The sequence below is a fragment of the Ptychodera flava genome, chromosome 3 (assembly GCF_041260155.1).
Source record: "Ptychodera flava strain L36383 chromosome 3, AS_Pfla_20210202, whole genome shotgun sequence".
Lineage (NCBI taxonomy): Eukaryota > Metazoa > Hemichordata > Enteropneusta > Ptychoderidae > Ptychodera > Ptychodera flava.
Window position 1 is genome coordinate 13,247,733 of NC_091930.1, and position 22,974 is coordinate 13,270,706.

The window sequence follows — 22,974 nt, forward strand, 5'->3', positions numbered from 1 at the left end:
CGGACATCCGTGCAAAGAAAAGGGGAAAACAGATGGTATTAACAGGATACCATCTTTCAAAAGGGCAACTGGCAGTCCTTTTAATGACAAGGTGAGGTGAATTCGAATATGAAGAAGGATAACAGACGAAATGGTCATGGTCGTCAGAGAGCAAACTTAACACTTAACACGTAATGGCAACTTAATGGCAACCACATCGCCATTATATTACTCACGATAGGTTGTTATGGTTTTGATTCATTGTTAAAAGCAATGCGGCTTCATCCGATAATCTATAACATCATCGACTGAAAATAATTTTGCAGTTTCATATTGCTACTGTCGCTAGACATAAAATTACTTAATACTATACCATCTGTCAATCACCACAGCTTGTCGTTGATGGTTGGTATAAATCACACAAGGAGGCGTACAAATACGTTAGCCAAAGGATGAAGGTTTTATTACTGTGCTTCTTAACTTTGGGCGCCATCATCGTCCATCAATTCAGATGTGCAATGGCAGGAGTCAAGCAGTCAAGATATGAAACATTTATCCCTGAAGAAGCTGAAAATGGAAGATGTCATGAATATGAGAACATATCATCAGCTGAGAAACAAAGTTTGTCATTTCTATTTAGAAAATGTTTCTAGAATTTTTTTAATCTTCCGGGCTTTCATGTCTATTTGAAATATAATGCAAAAGCAAAAACAAAACAGTTTCAACTTCAAGCGATCTATGGTACTGGCAGTAGCAATCTTGAAAACCACCCGATGGTTTTTGTCTTGCTATGTGGTCGACAAGGAGGTGATTAAGGCAGTATGCGCCTTAAAAGTGAAATACAAACTTTTGCTTAAACTTTCCTCCATGACTCTTTCAACCATTTTCTTTCAAAATCAAGAAGAAAACTCGGGGGTCACCAAGCAATAAATTACCAAAAATTTGACGATATTTGACATTTAAAATCGCCACCATCCCAGCGTTCACTCTGAAAGGAAAATAAGATTATCTATTTTAAAAAATCCTAAGACAGTGAGAGCTTTTCTTAAAAAGGACTCAAAATGAGTCCCACTAGAGGTAGATCTGAAAAGAATTGGAAAAGTTTGTGAGTACGAACATCTGTGCCCTAGGCGAACACGTGTTATGCTATATAAACTACATAAAGTTGAAGAATACGATACATTTCTGAAAGACGTACCCCAAAGAAACACTGGAACGCCATTTTTTCTGATTATGTTTCTTGTGAACTTGTTTTAAGATTTGTAATTATATGTAAAATAAAAACATGTTTACTTTTGCATCGTCACCCTCTGTGAAAAGTATTGCAATTTGTTTTTCATTAATATGGAAAACAATGATTTTCTGTCGCCATTTCTATGCAGGAACAGGCATACTAATTGTTGGTACGGAGTGGTGGCCGAGATCCAGGGATTTCTCACTGACAACTATACAGAAAGACTTATCAAAACTGTTAGTCAGCCAGGGGCATAACGTGTACATTACTGTATTCGACCCATCTGAACAGGAGATTGAGGATGCAGAGAATCTCGGCGTCAGGTTGATTAAATCGGAACAATTGCCTATTCCTAGCGTTCTGCCAAATGTGGAACAGCTTGTCTTGCACAATTATTCTTTTCCTGATCTACGTAAGTACACAAACATTACTGTAGTCATCGGTTATGCTAATAGTGAGGGGGCGGCTGACGCTGCCAGAAGTATCCAGGATAGCCTGTTCAAGAATGCCAGTTTCGTACTCCTTGTCACCTACATACCGGAGGACACAGATATGAAACCAAGCGACGTCGAGGACCATGAATATGACATACTTAAACATGCAAACATCGCGTCAGTAGTCATGTCTTTAGGACCAGCGATATATTTACACTTTGAAAATAAGTTTCGTGACCTCGACAAGAAACCGATGCACATTGAGTTTTTTCCAGAGTTTGATGGCCTTTTGTCAAAAACTATGACAACTCTGCCGGATATTAAAGAAGGTCCTATAGAAATTCTAATGTTCGACTTTTCGTCAACAACAGCCTTAAATTGTTCCAATAATCTACATCATGTAGCAGTAGCTGTTGGCAAAGTTGCAAATTATTTTTCTGGGGACAGAAGGATAAAACTGAAAATCAGAGGACTGTCTGACGAAGTCGGCCAAGCATGTAAGGAAGCTTTGAGGGAGATCATAGGATCAGACTATGTTTCCATACATCCATACCCATACTCCGAGAATATCTTGTTTAAAATTAGTAAGGATTTTAGACAATGCCATCTTCTTTTATTTGCTCCATGGAGAGATCCCTTCGGCATCATTAGTTTCTTAGCAAGTGCAGCGGGAGTCCCGACGTTAAGCACCGAACATTCTGGATTTTCAGAGTTTATTAAACGAGACATGAAACACCACTACAACATTGTGATAGTCAACGAACTTGGCGTTCACGTTAACGCGTTGAAAGCTACTGAGAAATGGCAAAGGAAAATTATTGACGTACTGAAAGACCCCACTGTGTACGACAACTTTGTGATGAATGCTCAAAAACTGAAGCATGATTTGAAGAAGAGCGTGATGTCCGGAACAATAGCGAAATCCCGCAAAATGGTGTCAGCTATACTACAGAAGGAAACAGAGATAAGCAGACCGAAGTGTATAGAAAGACGAGGTATGGGAAAGAGTGTTTATAACTCAGCTGAAAAGAAGTCGTACGAGTACAATTAATTAAATATGTACATGATCAATACATCATATTGATCATAAGGTTGGAGCATGATTATCAGGCAGAAAGAAAACGTTGGTATTTCGTCAATTTAATGAACGGTCCAAGCACATGCACGAGAAATCAGCGTTCATGTTTCGAAGTTACTTCATAGAAAACAAATAAAGCGAGCTATTAAGCGAGTTCAAGTTAAAATTCATACTTCTATCTCAATATGAAAATATTCAAATGATTATAAGACTTTGATGTTATCTTGGGTGCGACGGTAGAAAATTGACATTTCTTCTGCGAGCGACAATGTGAACGTAACTTATTCGATGTCTATACTACTCTGAAACGTGTTTAAAATGACAAGGCTGCTTTGAAGCATCTTAGAAACAATTACGCTATTATTTCTTATTTTTCAAGGTAATTGGAACGGTGAAAATACCGAGGAACATGACAGGTCAAAGAGGTCGGCGGTCACGAAGGCAGATATCTATAAGTTGTGTCTGACACAAAATGGTAGGAACAGAGATTTAATGGGGAATCCTGTACTTTACTCTCATAAATTGTTAAATATGGCAAAGTCAGTTCAATGTTGTTTGTAGAGCATTTAAAATGTTTTTAAAAGTTAGCTTAATTTGGATAAATTAGATATATTAAAAGTTATAGCAGGTCTATGATAATGAAGGTTGGGCCTTAGCTTACGAAATTTGGGCCTTCCCATAGTATTGTACTTGGGGATTTAAGAAAGCATAACATGTTATACATTGCTTCGCGGCGGTCATCGCTGTTAAACTAAATGAAATTTTGACTGAAGCAATCTTTTAAAAATATATCGACCATTTGATCATCAATTCTGTTTTTACACCAATATGTCGTTGGTTGTACACGTAAAGTATACCGAAATAGGCACGATGACGGTATGTGTGAGATCATTTCATTTAAAATGACATGACTTTTTACTTTTTATTCACAGGGAGTCTTCAAATCGATGTGACGGTTGAAAACGCAACGCCGAAGGTTGTCGAAAAAGTAAAGGACCAATTATTCAAGAAAATCAAAACATGCGAAGATCTACCGGCTCTCCAGAAGTACCTCCACGGCCTCGGAATCAAATGTCTGTACACACTAGTAAACAGTTTATCTATTTTCGTGTTGGTTCCTCATGTCCAGTCTCTAGACACTCTGTGGGCATATTACAAAAATAACTCTCTGGAACGTCTGGTCCAGGCAGACATCATGAACACAGAGGCATATGAGAAACTGGATGAAAGGGGTATAACGTTTAGTGTATCAATAGAAAGGTGGCGATACCGTAGATGTAGACTGGAATTACTCTATTTAAATCAAGGTATGTATGGATTAATAGTGCTATTCCATCCTGTGTGGAGCATTAAACGGTAAAGGTCTAGTCAAAAATATAACCAAACATGCCTTATTCAACATGTCACATTGATGTGTTGAAGATAGCATTTCATCATTTGTTGTAGCGCAATTTCTGTAGCTTTTAACTTCAATTATATTGGAGCTCTCCGTAAATAATACTTCATGTCCCACTCCGTGCAATTATGGCAAAATATTGGTGTAAGTGCGATGTGTATATAAGTAATATACCTTTGGAGTAATATATGAGTAATGAGGAACATATCTCATTTTTGGTAACGATTTTCGTTCCTCCAAAATATTCGACAGATGAACATTCGCAGAGAAAGCCTGCCGAAGTAACCTTGACTAATAAGACTTTAATTATATCAATTGTTATCATCTGCTTGAAATGGACCCTGGTGGTGATAATCAATGGCTTTCACACAGGCAGAACTGATCTTGTAAGTATCATGTGAATCCCACTATTTGATCGAACAAAATCGAAGCGTTGTTACAGACAGACCTCCCCTCAACCTTAAGGTCATTCTGTTATCCCCAATTCTGCTAAAGGTCAGTGATAAAGATAGGAATGGTGAACGGTTTACATCTAGTGATTCGAACTGTAAGAAACCAAACATGAACTGAATTTCCTAAGCAATTGTTCAGTAAGTATGGGGTAGTTTTTATTCATATGGAAAAGGAGTAAGAAGAACGACTGTAGCGTCTCAGTTGATACAAAACATTACTAATTCAGTTGTAAGCCTTTCCACTCTAGACTTCAAATGCATGAAAAAATCATAGCATTAGCTCAAGCAGGCTCCTGTTTTGAAGAATGGCTGTGCGTTCGCTTTGAAATTTTTAAATGATCAAATTAAGGAAAGCTAGATAATGGCCAGTAACAATCGATTTGAATTTTCACTGAAATATAGACCCTTTCAAATTAATCTTGACAATAGGCTACATTAGTTTTTTTGACATTTAAATCTCACAATAAAATTGCGTTTTCCTTTACACCAGATAACCAAACTGGGCAACTGTGCGGCACTTGAGAGAGGTAATATCATGAAATGACCATACAAACTCTTTCATCACGATAAACTGCAGTATCTTATAGATGCAATACCGGGATATTTTCTGGTAAAGGTGTACAAGCGTATTTAGTTATCTTTTACTGTACACTGAGTTTATAGCTGATATAAGGATCAAATTGGCCTCTATGTGGCCAATAACAATGCCCCATTCTGCATTGTTTGTCTCGATTGCAATTTCTGTACAGGCCAATTGGTGATCTCACAAGGGTAAGGAAAAGAGTAGTTCATAGTGGTAGGTAAGAAAACGTATCGGAAAGTAAGGTATAAATTATACATATCATAAGGTTGAAGAGAAGTTGGTAAAACTCCAAGTTCGCCGTGGTAGTAATTACTCTACATCAGATGTGAAATTAATGATGTCCTGTGTTCACGGGTATTGCTCTCTTGTGTGTTTATGATGTGCACATTAATTTATTGGCATGTCACAGCTAAATGTCAAGATATCAAGTTATACACCACACTCTCACAAACTCATAAACACAGACAGACATACAGACACAGACACATAAACAGATGTCCTCGTAGGAAATTACAATTCTCGATGCTAAAGCAGAGCGTTATAAATAATAACACGAATTACTTCAATTACAAAATAATGATATCTGTTACTTAAGTTTCATGCATCCTGCAATCTTCAGACAGAAGAAGTGAAAGGATTATTGGATCAACACTCTTATATATGTATGATCGGGACTGTAACCTCCACAAATGTAATAATCTCCACAAATGTAATATCAACCACATTTGTAATAAAATGCACCCATAAATGTAATATCGCCCATAAATGTAACAAAAATCAACCATAAATGTAATAAAAACACCAACCACAAATCTAATAAATTGTAACCATAAATGTAATAAAGAAAACACCCACAAATGTAATACTTATCAACCATAAATGTAATAAATCTATTTTACCGTTGCAATCGAGAAATTAGCCCCTAAATATTGATCTATGTAATAAGGAAAGCAACTCCACACATTATTCATTTCTTAATTGTTTGTGTTTAGTGTGTTTTGCATATTTGAAAATGTATTTTACGCTTCCCCGTTTTGTGTACAGCACTGATTGGCCATGGCTAGACACAGCTGTAATCTGAACGTCAGTGCAGTCTGTACTCCAGAGTGGGGAAGACTGTATAACAACCCCTAACGCCCTTTTTTCGAAAATTGCCGTACTTTCTTAATCGATCGCCTCAAATTCGTCTTCAGTGGATAAATTGTGTGGAATAATCGATAGATTGTCTGTATTCCTATGTTGTCCCACTTGAAGTTTGTTCCTTCACTAGGGATGCCAGGATGTCTGATTTTGTTCTACTGTGTTCAAGGTAGTGTTCGTATTGTTTTTTACTAGATTGAAATATATGTTCTCGTCAACATGTTTTGTGTCGTAAGTTTCTGTTATAAGGATTTATATTTCTCTGTTATTTGTTCTGAGACATCTGTCATAAACTTTGTGTGGTATCACTGGTTGACGTCCCGAGTTATTTTGACGCTTCCTTATTATGTAATTATCAGTGTCTAAAACTGCTGTTCCACTTCCATCATCTAACGGTTTGATCAGTACCTCGCCGTTTTCTGATAGCGTTCTCAAAGTATTCTATTCTGTGTTTCGGAAAGGAAACCTAGTTTCAGGAAAGTATGCAATAACATTATACTAGTCTTATTAAAGTTATTATTTACTCAGGGCATTGATAAACAAATGATCACATATGCAAGTTCAAGTTTATTACATTTATGGTTGAGTTTTATTACATTTATGGTTAATTTGTTTATTACATTTGTGGTTGCGGGTTGTTACATTAATGGTTGACTTTTATTACATTTGTGGTTGATTTTATTACAATTGTGGTTGATATTACATTTGTGGAGATTATTACATTTGTGGAGGTTACAGGGACAACCACTCTATTTGTAGGTGGTGTTAAAATTGATAAATAATATTTATTTTGGTGGCGACATTTTTGAAACCGTTGATATGTGTAGCTTTTCTGATATACAAAGATGACATCGCTTGTTTATGTTAGAGAAACTTGATGCTTTGTCAATAATTGACCACGAGATGTCAAAGACCTGGTTCTTTTGTTTTAAGGACCAGACGAACTTGAAGAGCTCCGTGCGGTGCCGATATCTTTCATTACGGAACGATTGCATGTGATTAGCGAAGCGCGTTTTGAAGGTCTTATCAGTGAGGCCGATGTAAACCTTCTCCGTGTTGTCCCCCTTTGATAACGTGGCCTAGTAAGCTACACCTTTGGCCTTGACAGTTACCCTTCAAGGGGCATGTAGACTTGTCCGGGCAATTACAATCAGTTGGTCGATCTTTACGTTGGTCTCCGGTGATTACTCCCTTATTATGCAATTTGATTATACTAGCCATATTCTTCATACAGGTGTAACTCACTTTAATTGGGTTTCTTTAGAAGATTTTATGAAGCTTAGACCCCCTTGGAAAGTGTTTGTCAACAAATTGAGGGAATTTCATGAGTGTTGCGCTAAAAATCCTTTCACTTCTGCTGTCTGGATACTGCAGGATGCATGAAACTTATGTAACATATATCATTACTTTGAACTTTAAGTAATTTGTGTTATTATTTATATACATTATATATATATATATATATATATATATATATATATATATATATATAATATATATATATATATGAGAGAGAGAGAGAGAGAGAGAGAGAGAGAGAGAGAGAGAAACACGCAACGTTTCGTTTTAAGTTACTGATGCAAACACGTGTTTCCTACATTTTTTTGTAGTACCGGAGGAGGAATTAAGTCGAGGCGAGGACGTAGCTGTGAAATCACTCCCTGTAAAGATACTAAACGTACTCATGAAAAGCTTAATCCCCTTCAACATAACCTTTAGACAAACCACGGAGGCGAAAGCGTCGCGGATTAATGAGTTAATTAGCGCAAAGAAATCACTCTTGTCACTAATGGAAGAGCTGAAAGAAAAGCTAGGGTCTGCCAAACAAGATAAACAAAATTTCGAAAAAAAATCTACTGGAGGTTATCTGGACGATCAGGAAACACTGTCCGCATTTGAACATATGTGTCACGAATATAGTAAAAAGCTACAACTTAAAGTCCAAGTTTATTCAACAAAATTAGGGGAAATACAGAATAAAAATATGCAGTTACAACAAAAAATAGAACAGCTTGGACTAGACAGTTCAACTCCAAAATACGAAACAAATGAGACAGAACAGCAGATTACAGAAAAAATTGAAGCGCAGGATGTCGAAATCGAATCTCTATTAGATACAATTGGCGAAACAGCATCAGGGGTACAAGAAATGCTCTTAGTCAGGGAACAGGAATGTCATAAATATGAGCGAGAGCTTGCACGACAGGCTAAAAATTATATATCACAAAGGAAACCCTTGTTAGATATTATCGATAAAGCGCAGCTTATACAGATGGTTTTGGTATATGCAACCACCATCCATGTATTATCAAAGTCTCATGAACATACGGGAAAACAAGTCAAAGACCTCCATGAAAATCTGGGGTAAGTTTCGAATTTTTGGGAAACCTTTATTTCCAGTCAAGACTTCGGTTCTTACTTTGAACATTTTTTTCTAGACAGCAGGTTTCTCTACTTAAGATGTTCTTTCCTGGACTCAGTACACATAACTGAACCTTTTGAAACGTTCACTGGAGAATCTCCGTCTAGAGACGTTTTTGTTCCGAGTCATATTTATATACATTCGATACTACATACTGCTGTCTCTCATTGTATGGAAAGTGATGCCCCGTGATCAGATTTATTTTTTCTTATTGATTTCATACGTTTTTCATCTGTAAATTTATCAAATTTGGAAATGTGAGAAGATGAATAAACACTAACAATTCATTGCTTGGCGTTTACAGTCTGCCGTGTTTGAAGACTCCGATATCTTCCCCAGTTCATAATGATACAACTACTTCCTTTATATCCGAACACAAGATACTTCCAACGGATAATGTCGTTGTTCATATTGTTGTTGAAAGACACTATGGATCGACGCGTGAGTTCTTTAATACCCTTGACCCATAAAATGTACTGTCTGCGTAGCAAAAGAAATTCCATTTTAGGCCTATAGAATGGCGTGTTGTGAGGAATATTTTCATTAAATATAAAGTTGCCTCATATTGTATCGATATTAAAAACACGATTGGAACTGGGATAATTGGATTTTCATATTTTTTAAATTTCTCAAAAGTGTTAGGTGCAAGATAGTTGAATGTTGCAAAAATACAATAACTCATAAAAACAAGTGTGTAATGTAAAATGAAAAGCAAATAAGATTACATTTGTACATTAAATCGGCGTTACTTCACCATCTAATTATCCCAAATTAGTTTCAATCGTGTTTAAAGTAACATTTTCATATATTCAAATCTTTAATTGTAAACGACTTGGAGTGCCATCTTTTTATTCCTATACAATATTGTTTGCATTACTGCGGTGTGTTCAACATCTACATTGAAAGAAGATAATAGGTGGCGTTTTTCCTAGAAACCTAACAAGGCTTGGTGTAACGATAACGTGACAGTTTTTGTTCTATTTTAAAACCAGACCCCTGTCACCTATTCGACTACTAATCTTTGCAAACATGGAACTGTGACAGGCAGGTGAGTTTTGGCTATGTCTACATTATAATAAAGAGGTTTAGTTCCGTTACGATGTAACCAGATGTCGCGTACGTGTAGCACTGACTTCGGAACGTCAAACGAGACTTATACACTTATACACGTACTTCGACACTTATACACGTATTCACAATTACGTGTATTTTTAATTTGCTTGATGCTGTTAATTTAGATAAGCAACCGCGAAAAATATCATTGTGAATCAGCAAACATCTTTGACGTCAGAATATTTCGCAGAGTTTGTACCAATATAATAAGTACCCGTTATGAATTCCTGACATGAACAGAATATAAGCTTAGTAGTCTCATATCAACTTTTTTCTCTGATGCTTCCACAAAGATTTCTTTAAACCTCATAAATTACTGTATCAAAGAAAATCGGCCGATTTAATTCGAGGGCAGAACACGATATATTAGATCAGTCCTCATGACCAGATAACATGCAGCAAAATCAATTGGAACGCAAAACTAAACCACCTACTATAATGACTTAGAAGATTGATCAAATTCAGAGTATTCGGCTGTCGACATAATGCTTAATCACAGAAAATCATTAAATATGCAAATGATGCAAATGCAAATATGCAAAGTATGATATGTCATATTATAATCAGTCTTCCAGAATGACTAATCCAAGTGTATCCAACGAACCTTCTAAATCTGATCAAATTCAGTTCATTCAGTTTTGATATATGCAAATAGGCTAATAATGAGCAGGTCATAGTCAAATTTCAGATCTATTTAGATATCGCTTATGTAACTTAAAGCTCAGTGAATTTATTTCTTATATGGCTGAATAACAGAAATGTTCAAATGAGATAGTGATAAGACTGGCGTACTCATCAAATGATGAGCCTAACCAAACCTGAGTGTGATAATGAATATCTGTGGTCAGGGTAATTTCACTGCATTCAGTGTTAATATATGACCTAATTACAGACATTCATCGAATCATACAAATGAGGTAATATTTAATTGTCATGCTCATTGAACAAAAATTTGGTAAATATGCAAATGAGAGTATAATCTATGCCCGCAAAACGTTTTTCGTAGTAATACCTTGGAACAGCTTAAATGCCTGCAAGGTAACATCAAATTTGGCTCTGTAATTAATTATGCAAAATTGCAAAGTTATTGCAACAAAATCTGTCTACAGACGGTGGACTCATGTACATACAAAGACAGACATTGGACACCATTTGGGCCTCTTGGCACATACAGCACCGTCTCTCACAAGCTAACATACATCACAGAAATCTTGGATTTGTTACAACACATTGCATTGGATTTTCCTACTTGGATGATTAACTGAACTTTGTCATGATATTTAGTATTTTAGACCTTACATTAAATTTTACAGAGCCAATGTTCCCATTGATATAGCCAAATCAGTATTGATTGATAAGCTAGAAGTCACTGGTATTTGTCCCAATTACAAGTAAACTTTGAAATTTTAAAATGTCTGAGGCATTTTAGTGGGAAATTCTGATAATTTATGTAGCATTGTGTCTGGTAATCTTGAACACATTGTGTCATGGCAGTCATATATTCAAATTATAAATTGACATGGGAGGAAAGGTAAAATGTGGTGCAAAATTTTGGTTCTTGCTGATCCTAACATGATAGACATGTTTTTTTTTATTAAGATCGTACTGAGTATTTCAAGTTTAGGGCAAACATGTATTGTCAAATTAAATTTATGGATGATTTGTCATTCTTTAGCTTTCACTTGAATATCACAGAATTGATGAAATCATTTGCACCAAAACTTCCTATCAGGGGTGAATAATTATGTCAGAGTTTTCTCATTCTAAGGAAAATTCAACAATATTTTCATGCCAACTGAAAAACTTAAAATTAATTATGAAATGTGTACTGCAGTAGTACAGACATAAGACATGTGATAAAGATGCATTGGGTCATTTGGTTTGTGCTACAATCTGCAAAGAAGTGCCACAAATACTCAGTGTGCCCATTGGTTTGATTCTTTTCAAACAGGTAATTGATGGACATCAGAAGAATTGGGTTCCGAAGAAGCTGGGCTTTAAGTCCATTGTAGTAACTGGTGTTTGTGTGGTGAGGGACAGAAGTCAGCCTTTGATCTGTGGACGCAAACAACTGATCTGTTCACAGTCTCAACAGGAAAGAGTGTTGGCTTTATGAGATTTAATAACCATTTTCAGTTGCCATTTCGGGACTCATATCTTTCCTCACCTCCACTATGATATTAACATAACCTGGTCAATGCACTCTATAATTTTCCGTCCATTTTGTACAAAGTATCTTTTAATGCACCTAGCAGACAGCTATGTAATAAGTATATTTTCTGCATCAAAGCTTTTACAATTATCTGAGGAAAATATTCCCCATTTTATTTAAGATGTGTAACCACTCTAAGTGACCTTTTTAAAGCTGATCCAAATATTGATATATTCAGTTCTGTCTCCACTTTTCGGTGTTTGCTGCAGAGTGCCTGGTTTTACTAGTTTACCAGTGTTGTTGTTTTTATTTATGTTTGTTTGATTGCAATGTCACTTTTTATCTGCTATTGCTTTCCCTAGTTTTTATCTTTTATGTGTTTGTTTTTCGTATTTTCCCAAGGTGCCTGTAAATTGGTTGCATGCCTGTTGGTCTACCTGAATAATTGAACAAATAAACAAATAAGCAAACATACATGACAACCATTTAATTTTTGATGAATATGAAGAAATATTAGAAGCTGACTGATGATTTAAAGATTAATTTAATATATGAATGAGTCGTTATATGTGACAATGACTTTCAATTATAACGTTGTAATGAATGTACTATTTTTTATTCAAAATCAATCAGCTCAGCTCATTTTGAGCACTAAAAATAAAATACTGAATATTTTGGCACAACTTGAACACATTTGACTGAGCTCATTCAAAGAGATTTGAGGGGCAGATTCTGAGAAGACGACAAATGTATGAGACATGACAGGACAAATGTATGAGACAAGACAACAGATATCAAACGTATCTGAAAAGCCAAAAATAACAATAAATAATGTAAATTAGTAATCAGCTGACTTGGTACTGATAAATATTGTTAAATTCTGTCATACTTCATATGGAACATAAAATATATGGAACACTGTTTAATCAATTTGGGTCAAATTAATCCAGATATCTGTATATATTGCTCATTGTAAAGTTCATTAAATTTATTCATATTTTATCATCAAGAATTTGGTGCAAATAACAATATGTCTTTCATTTCATTCAACTGAAGTTATCAGCAGTATTTTCATATAATGTGTTGATCCTGTGTGATGCATCAGTATGACAAGTAAATTTCATACTCATTCCTCCAATTTTTTATCTGTGTTGTTATTTATCAAGATGTAAGACTATAAAGATTCACTACAAGAAACAATTCTATACCGGTCTTTTTTCCAAGAACTGGTATTAAACTTTAGAAACCAGTCAATACTGATGGGTAACTGTGTCAATCATTACCTCGAACTAATTTTATACTATAATAATATTGATTGACATATGAAAAGATCCGAGGAACTACCGACAACTATGAATTTTGTTCAACATCCTCACAACAAACCATGACAAAAAGATATTTGAGATGAAGTATTTCGTTTATTTTGAATGCCACCAACACAGTGGCAAAAAAACAAATTATATAAAGAAAACAAGAAAACAACTTTTGCAATGTTTTACAATGTAATAACAATATTTATGTTTACAGTTTCCATAGTAACAGCTTCACCATAATTACTCATAGGAAAAAAATACTGAAAAAAAACGGAAACTTACAAAACTTTGTTGTCACCTAACCCTTATTGAAGAACGACAAGCTAGAGGTATATAAATTATACACAATTTATCCACAAAATATTAAGATTTAAAAGAGAGACTGTACTGAAAAATCTGTGATAGGATATTTTACAAGTCAGTGAGAGGTCAAAGGTTACATGTACCCCTACATATAATTCTATCACTGTGTTTCAAGAAATACAAAAATTGAATGTGTCAATAAATTGGCAGCTTTTATCAGGAGTTCAGGTGAAACGTGAAATGTCGCTAAATTTGAGTCACAGTTCATATACCATCGATAAAACTCTTTACACTGACTGTTGGCACATGTGTTTGACATCAATTTCATGAAACCTTTGATTCATACCAAGCCAGGACTTTAAAAATGATTTTTGACTTTTACTACTGCTAACAGTGTAAATTGTTTCTTGAAAGTTTCTCTCAGACATGTTGCCTGTGCTTTTTTTCACTTCATCTACTGTATGACAAATTTATACCTTGTTTACAATGCAATACTGTCATTCTTACAATTGTTACTATGTTGCAATGGAGGAATTTGATTGGCTATTGCAACAAATATAATTCTTCTCCCACTATTTTCCTATGTTACTATGTTGCAATTGAGGAATCTGTTTGGCTATTGCAGCAGATATCATGTTTCTCTGCTATTTTCCTCCACTATTGTTAAAGTTGCTTGAACAATGAAATAGTTGTTCTGAACAGACAAATATATTTTCTGTCTGCTACACATCCTGCCCTGTGACTAAACCCTAGACATGGTTCTGCAACAAAGTAACAAGATTGTATCAAACAAGCTTACTGAATTAAGCTGAACACACATACACACACACCTAGGTAGTCTTAGAGTAAGCTTTTAACCAGGTGTCTGCATAGCTCTCTCCTAAATCTGCTTTATTTACAGTATAACTAAATTCCATGTGCGAGATCAGACCTGGTGGCCCTCAAGCGGTGTATAACCATGCTCTCTCACACACATTTCCTTCCCCTTCTAGTATAAATTGGATGCCTGAGTGGTTTTTAGTTGCCCCTCTGTGATCCACAGCCCTACCACTCCCTCAGCTGTGTTGCACTCCCTAACACAATATACCCGAGCCTGTGAGAGGGCTGCGGAACACAGCAAAATGTACTCCAACAGACAAAACTAAAATGTCATTTTGCTGAAACGAATGGTGTCAAATCACTTGGAAACGAATCAAGAAATTTTCAGAATGCAAATTGAAAAGACACAGACCAGTAAATTTGTAAGGTCATCAAGAAACAAATAAATACAACCAACATCTCACAAATCTTGAGACAAACTTATCACTGGAACCCTCTCTGTGTACTGATACTGAACTGAACTCCCTATGCGCAAGACTGAAGAATGCTGGACCCACACTGAAAAACTTACAAATAATCCTTGAGATTCAGCAGCTTAACCCTTTCACCACCATGGTTTGTCCCAAATCCATTGTTTTCTATGGTAAAGTTGGACCTGTACACAGGAAACTGGGGGTGAAAGGCTTAAGGTAGAATGCGCCTTAGGGACTGATATTTGGCCCTTCAAACTTGTTTGGCCTCATTTTACAAAGCTCTTGGAGTAAATTAAAATCATCAAACTTCATTGAAATTTCTTCCTCCAAAAGTTAACATAGGGATGCATGTTGCTATTTTGAATTTCAAATATTGGTTAAAGCTTCAGGGTTATTTGTTTCTATAGTAACAAATTTGCACAAGTGACATCTGATTTGTATTCTGACTTTTGATGGAGAATGGTCAATAGTTTCCTTGCAGGAGTTTGAACAAAAGTTTCACTGTGTCATTATTAAGGCTTGTACTACCTCAACAAAGGTATAACGGTGCCCCTATGGTAAACCCAGTTTGTTTTCATAACAGAGATTGGGCCCAGAATTCTTCAGGACTGACCCTTTAACACATGAGAAACAGTATCACACACTCTGTCTGCATGATCTTAAACTTGAATACATCGAAGGCTCTCTGCACTCTCTCTGACTCTTCGTCTTGAACAACTAACTATACAACCTGTACCGACAGAAATGTACATTTACTAAAAGTCAGTGGTTTCCAAAAATCTAGTGATAACAGTCTAGGCAGGCAGCCGACCTGACAGAAATAGTAGGATGGAATTGGTTGATTGAAAGTGAAGTGCACAATAGCGAAATTTAATAATACAAGAACTCTTGTGAGTGTAGGAGTTGTACCAAAAAATAATCCTTTTTGTAAGGGTTTGCAGGACTAATTCATGACAAAAGGGCTGGAGACATCTGTTTTGCAAGTCCTGGCGTGTTTTTTTTAACAGCAAACAGACAGTCCCTTTACACTGGTCGTACTTTTGAATTTCATAATAACTTACGAGAGAAATATAATATTTCTTTCATTTGGCATGATATATCATAGAATATAGTAGCTGTACAGGCACCTTTATAATACGATAGCTTCTACACAAGACAAAACGTTTTTTGCTAATGCTTTAAAATTAGCCTGTACAAAAATACATCCAAACAATCTGTACAAACATAATTATTTCATCAAAGTGTCCATCTCTGCTCCATCGACTCCTCCCTATATGTACGGTGATGGTCTAATCCACCTCTGGTAGATTACTTTGAAAATGCTTGGAACATTCCACTGTTTTTTGGGTAAAACAGGACATCAACGAGGGTGCAGCAGAACAGGACTATTCATATCAACACACAGCACCATAGACATACAACAAGGTAGCTTCATCGTATAAGTTGGGAATATTCCATTTTGACAGAAAAGGGGTGACAGCTTAGCAAATTCATGCCTTGAAGTGATTGTTCTCATCGTGTTCAAATGCCATAGGATTGGCAGTCACCCGTAGTCCCATATCATTCGTATCCTGTAAGTAATATACACCGTCATTGGCATCGTTGAGAATCGGGGGATTGTATGGACGCTCTTGTTTCCTTCGCCCTGTTGAACCTCGCGACGAGGTATCGCTCGATGACGTTGACGGGAAACTGGGTTTGCTATAAGGGATAACTTCATCACTTTCTATGTTATCGTCTTGTGGCAGTTCATGTTGCAGTTCGTGTTGTCTCTGCAATTTTTGTTTTTCGCTCTCTTGCCGCGATTTTTGCGATTTTTTATGGCTGCCTTTGCGGTCGTTCAATTTTTCCGGTTTTTCTGGCTTCTCCGGTTTGGCCGGCTTGGCAGGTTTGTTACGATTGAGTTGTTCTGAAAGATGAACAAGTGTTTTGTTTACAATGCGCAAAACAAAACTAAATTATAATGAGAAAGATACAATGCAACACAAGGTTTTTCTCTCATGAACATAGACTATAACAATGATTAGAAAGACGTATTCTATAGCATGGTACATTTTTTTTGATGTGTATATCTATATAAGGGCAAGTCTTTGTTTTCCGTGCAAATTTTAAATCTGTTGAAACACTTTACTATCTATTTAACCTCATCGGGCATAGGCCCTCTTCAAGTATCTATTCAATGAAAGAAAACATCTTTGAGGTGACAGTACCTGATATTACCAAAAGATGTCAAATTCAGACGCAGTATGTGGATAATTATAATTCCCAATTTTTCACAAATTTGAAGGAAAAATTTTTGTGAGCTATGTTATTAAATGAGATTAGCTTAAGTGCACAAGAATCATAATTTTCAATTAAGAATGATGTTGCCTGATCATACCAGTTTCAATTTTCAAAGCCACCCAGTTTCACCCTTTCACGATAGTGGTTTGACCCAAACCAATTCTAATCAATGGTGAGTGTGGACCTGTTTACAGGGAAACAGGGAAGAACAGGCAGTGCTTACCATTTCTCAGCGCTTGATTTGTATGTTGAGCCTCTGGTTTCTGCTGCTGCTGTATTTGCGGATGTTTATTTTTGTGTGAATATTTTGGTTTGTTGGGTCTGCCGTTGACGTGACTGTCGTTGTCCGTCACAGGATTGGCAGGACTGTGCCCTCCTTTCTGGGCGACAGGCATCCTCCTCTGGCCTGCAAGACAATGTACGAACCAAATTGTTATGACACCAGAGTACTGAGGCAGTATTCGTCTTGAAACTCAAAGACTTAAAAATGTTTGGTCAAACTTTCCTCTAGGCAACTATCAACCATTCACTTTCCAAAATGAAGAATAAAAATTAGGGTTCATTGTGCGAATTTTGGTGCTAGAGAAATGAATTACTTTGGGTTTACCCATATCTGAAATTGATCTCATATTTTTTCTGATCTGTGAGAGTGAGTGTACAATTGACATACAATGTACGTGAGACCTGCCGGTCTAAGACAACCCGATTGTCCAGGGTTCGAAATTTATTTTTTTGTTTGGTGGTCAAGTTTGACCACCACATTCAAATTTTTGTGGTCAATTGCAAAATTTTGGTGGTCAAAAAATTTGTCATTATCAGTATGTATAAATTCTTGTGGAGGTTTGGTCAATGTGGGTCAAAAGTGGGCTGTACACCTTGTTCTGAACCCACTCTACCATGCTGCTACACATGTTAAGTTGGTTTACATGTACATGTATGTTGGATGCACAGTAAATCCACTGGAAAATTTAATTTTCAGTATTTTCACAACAGGTCAAAATTGATTACTGCATGAGTGACTGACTGACTGGTTACATGCAAAGTACTTGAGTTACAGATTTTAAGTTTTGACAGACTTACAAACTGAGTAATCAAGAAATGACAATAACTGCTGATGCCATGACAATTATTGCATTTTTTGGACTTTATATGAAGTTTTGTACGAGTTTTGTAGCTTGATCTGTGTCACTTTAATGACTAGACGAAATTTGCAAGGGGAGTTATGCAACGTTTGCAGACTTAATCACAATAATCATAGCAGTAAACAGTTAAAACGAAGAGAGACATTGTCTATCCAAAGGAACACTCACTTGAGAAGAGGGGTTGAAGGACTGACATTGAACCACAGTGGAGGGACTGTGATTGAACAGACTAGATGTGCACTACGTAACTGCTAAAACATCTATCTCTGAGGACAATGTATTGTTTCTGGATACTCCTAGCAATAAACCCTGTGAGAGGCATGTAAGATTTACAGCTCTGCAGTGCACTAGTGTGACCTCCGAAAACTTGGTGGTCAAGATTGACCACCCAAAATAGAATCTGGTGGTCCAAATGAGATAATTTGTGGTCTTTTGACGCATGACCACCATGTATTTCGAACCCTGTTGTCTTAGACTGGCCGTCATCCAGTGTTAACGCTATGGTAAAAAATAAAATGTTTCATTTTCGAAAAACTAAGATGGTGAAAAGTTTTCTTACACCAAGAGCTTTAAAATAAACCCCCACAAGTGCTATATCAGAAAAGAGTTGTACAAGTTTGAGAGTCTGAATATCTGTCCCCGAGGTGCGCTCTACCTTAAGTCACTCTTTGAGTGTCACCACTGCTTTGCATAATGACAAGACTGCACATATGAGAGGAGGGTGCGAGCCACTCACCTGCATTGGGGTCGATGACCTTGGTGCCCTCCACTTTGAGTCCGGCACTCTCGGCAGCGGCGGCCACAGCACTGGCAAAGTCAGCATCTGTGAAAAATGAGCCATCAGAGCTGTCACTGACGGCGCTACATCTGGCACTTGTACCGCTACTACCATCTAATGAGGCCCATGATGCCATCATGGACCCTGGGCAAAAAAATAAAAAAAAAAGAAAGACGGCGATAGAAGTAGGACTTAGTGCATTTAACAGAAGGCTGTGTGTGGCTGGAATAGAGATTTGACGGAGACGGCTACTCATTACATTAATGCTGGCAGTCTGGATTGTAACTCCAAATTAAATACTTTGCATATTAGCAATAGTTTGCATATTAGACATTATGTTTGATTTCTCAAATAAATTGTATTAATTTATGCGAGGTCTTCTTAATGAGCATTGTTTGTGTACGCGGTTTAAATAATCATGAGATATTATTGATTTAGATTGCGCATAGGAGTCATTAAGTTTTGGAGGTTTGCCACCACATTTTTTTCCAGACTCTGATTGGTGCTGCAGAACGACTGATTTGACTACAATGCTGGGCCCAGGAAACTCCCATTGTTCAAAATAGATTATCCTGTCAATGATGTATAATGGAAAATAGCAACAACTTTCTACATTTTGGTCCTATGTCGGACTATTTTATGTCGCATATACAGTGGTGGAAAAGACACTGTGTTTCTACTTGGCTTACATATCTATCAAAATCACTTTCAGATTCGATCTTCCGGCATTGTGTGAAATGTCAAGACAAGTTCTGGATGTCTGCTTGTCTGAGGTGCTGTCAAGCATTGTTTAGGCAGTGCTGTACGTTGAAGTGCTCAGTGCAAAGCAGTCAAAATAAATAAAACCTAGTGTAGGGAAAGCGTGGTGTTGTTCAGGTGTCTACAGAACCATTCTGAATTGTGCAATTGACAGCGACAGAAGAGGAACAACAGTTGTAATTTTTCACAAAATTTTTTCTTCTTTCTCAATAGTTTGTTTAACTACAAAGTATTCGTCTTCGAAACAAAGTGCATTTTCTAACACACGCAATATTATTTTGGATAAATGAATAATTAAATAAAATTCACTTGTCAACAATCACTGAACGTTACACACACATTGAGTACACGCTGTGTTGACAACTTCGATGGCTGTCATTTCCTGATGATTTTGTGAAAAGAATGGGACATTATATTTCACCAACTGAACAAAACATAATGCATAAGGAATTAAACATAACAATGCTCTAACCCTTTCACCACCATGGTTTGGCCCAAATCTATTGTTATCAATGGTGATTGTGGACCTGTTTACGGTGAATTCGGGGTGAACAGGTTAAAGTTAGTAGAATCTCACCTGTACAGTTACTCTCAGTATCTCCGTCTAATTCTTCATCTTTCACTGACGTCTCTGCATCAGAGATCTCGGAGAACATCATCTGATCATTGTGCATATTAGCTGAGTTTGGCAGATCTATACTGAGTCCCGGGCCGTGGGGCGTATCTTCCAGTCTCGCCGGTAGCATCGGAATCAGGTGCTCATCCTGCGGATAATCTTCGTTATCCGTGTAATCAGTTTCAATGGCCGATTCACAGTTCTGCAGTCCTACGGAATTGCACACAGCGATTTCCCGGTATTCCGGGTTGTGTCTCAGTTCCCTGTGAGGTCCTGCGTGGCCGCCATGGGGTGGCATGTTCCTCTGTTTTTTGTTCAGGCTATGCATGGGCATATCTCGCATGTTATCGGGGCTGTTCACCTGATCCTTACGCAGGGATCCGCCCATCATCATTCCGGGTCCCATGGGATAATCCTGTGGTCTGCGTATTCCGGGCATATGACCGCCTTGATTACCACCGCCGTGCATATATTGCCTGCCTCCTCCCGATCCATGTGATCTATGCGATGCCGCAATGGACGCGCTCTCATCCTGCTGGTCAGTCTGGTATCCTTGCGACGACTTAACGCTTTGCTGCGACGGAATCGGTGATCCCAAAACGTGATATTGGGGAGAATCCGGGGGACTGTCAATATCTGTCGGCGGTGGCGGATGTTCCGGAGGTGGCGGAAGCAAATCTGCCCAGTTCAGTGCTGGCTGCTTGTGGCTCTTCACCTTCTTCTTTCTTCGTCCACTTCCGCCAGAATCTGAAATGGATGTTTAAGATGTCAGACATAGAGTCACTGCTGACCATGGCATACATGTATCAGTACAGCACTTCATGATAAGCAGTGATTTCAGTCACTTTGTAGTATCTGCACATCCTGAGACCATCATTACACTGGAAGATCCCCAGCTCAAGGATGTTACCATTGTATCAGCAAAGGATCTATACGTCTAAGTCATCACTGGTTATCAACATTTAATGCTGAATCACAGAAGCCCATCTTAGTTCACTAGAGTCCTGCGCTTAGAGCCCTACAACCAAAAGTCAGCTCTACAGCCCTTGCATCTTGATGACACTTAATTACTAAGATTTGACGTACGCATTGCAATATTTGGATTCAATTTTCATGTTCGCACAACTTGATTTCCGATACATAATACTTTATGACTATGAACAGCTGGCAGTGACTGTGTTATCCACTGTTTCACCAGAGCCTGCATGAATATTGTTGATAATGATATAAATGACGACGATACATGGAATCTTAGCCACATGAGCAGTTACGTTACATCGTTACATTCAGAAAACAATACATGTGTAATAGCAATTTGTGAAACAACCACACGCCCTCCATAAAGCTTGATCTAACCCAAGGAAGTAAAATCATACATAAGTCATGAAGTGAAACTATGATTCCTATGAACAGCAAGATTTTGTACAGTCTGTGTTGTCTCCAATAGGAAGTTGGACCTTTGAACTGGTAAATTGGGTGTGAAATGAGTTAATAAAAGGAAAGTGATGATTGAATGTATGAGTTTGTACCTTGTGTATAGCTTCCCGAGTCGCTAACTGGACTAGTTGCACATGAATCTGTTAAAGATGCAAAAAAAATAAACAACAAAATCTGTTAGCAATGAAATTATAACAAACTTGTGAACAAACATATGTCATGTATAATAATACATGCAATGTTAATGACAATTCTGGCAGACTGGACCATAACTACCAATTGTTAAGGTGGTACATTTGAGATTTCTGTCTAATTTAACCTTTTCAACACCATGGTTTGGCCCAAGCCCATTGTTATTAATGGCTAGTATGGACCTGTTTACAGGACATGGGGAGGGGGAGGGGGAGGGGACAGGTTGATGATCTCTAAATTCTGAAAGCTGATGCCAATACACACACACTAGACTCACCATTCATCCTGAGATGAGACGGCAGGGTGCAGGAACTCGATCCGGAATTTTCAGCCTCGATCATTTTATCATGTCGTTTCTTACTGTTATAGTAGGGTGGTTGAAGCCACGGCTTATCCAGATTATTTCCGGTGTAATTCTTGTCCAAGTTATCCTTGATATTGGGAGGCATGACGAGCGTTGTGGACGCGTACGGCTGAGTTATGTTGTGTTCTTTGCCACTGACGTTTAGACTCTTGTGGTCCAATGGGTTGATCATCTCTCGTGGTATTGAACTGACCTCGGCATACTCTGGAATGTTGCTGATGATATAAAGTGGACCAAACATTGTTTTTTTATTTTGTACATAGCAAAATTATCACATAAATAAAGAACTTTACAAAGTACAAACATAAACTGATATGCGCCATCCTTTTTCCCCTCAATAAAATTTACAGAAGGTACTTAGCGGAAGTTCTAAATTCCGAGTTCTCATATTGATGCGTTTTGACATTGACTGTGTGCATGATGGTGGTAATTTTTCTTCTTCGAAAGTCATGTCTAGTTGATTTATTTGCTAAGAGATGAGGCTGCTGATAAAAAACTGCCCTTTCCAAACT

At 37.2% G+C, this 22,974-nt stretch overlaps 1 protein-coding gene and 1 long non-coding RNA gene across 19 annotated transcripts in view; one reads left to right on the plus strand and one right to left on the minus strand.

Annotated features, from left to right (window-relative positions):
• Positions 1–8,372: 8,372 nt before the first annotated feature.
• On the plus strand, positions 8,373–12,170 carry LOC139129593 (uncharacterized). Its single transcript, XR_011551623.1, has 4 exons — positions 8,373–8,660; positions 9,023–9,159; positions 9,711–9,766; positions 11,783–12,170. It is a non-coding gene; the product is annotated as an uncharacterized lncRNA (long non-coding RNA).
• Positions 12,171–13,381: 1,211 nt separating this feature from the next.
• The window catches only part of LOC139129591 (roundabout homolog 1-like), a 364,964-nt gene continuing 355,371 nt past the window's right edge, over positions 13,382–22,974 (minus strand). For 13 of the 18 annotated variants that reach the window (XM_070695246.1, XM_070695248.1, XM_070695247.1 and 10 more), the window contains 6 exons: positions 22,376–22,677; positions 21,999–22,046; positions 20,431–21,216; positions 19,053–19,238; positions 17,398–17,580; positions 13,382–16,800 (listed from right to left, as the gene is read on the minus strand). In XM_070695246.1, coding sequence (XP_070551347.1) covers positions 16,382–16,800; positions 17,398–17,580; positions 19,053–19,238; positions 20,431–21,216; positions 21,999–22,046; positions 22,376–22,677 — 1,924 coding nt within the window. In that variant the 3' untranslated portion in view covers positions 13,382–16,381. The remainder of the gene's footprint in view (positions 16,801–17,397; positions 17,581–19,052; positions 19,239–20,430; positions 21,217–21,998; positions 22,047–22,375; positions 22,678–22,974) is intronic. The other 5 variants (XM_070695241.1, XM_070695243.1, XM_070695242.1 and 2 more) reach the window with 1 other exon arrangement.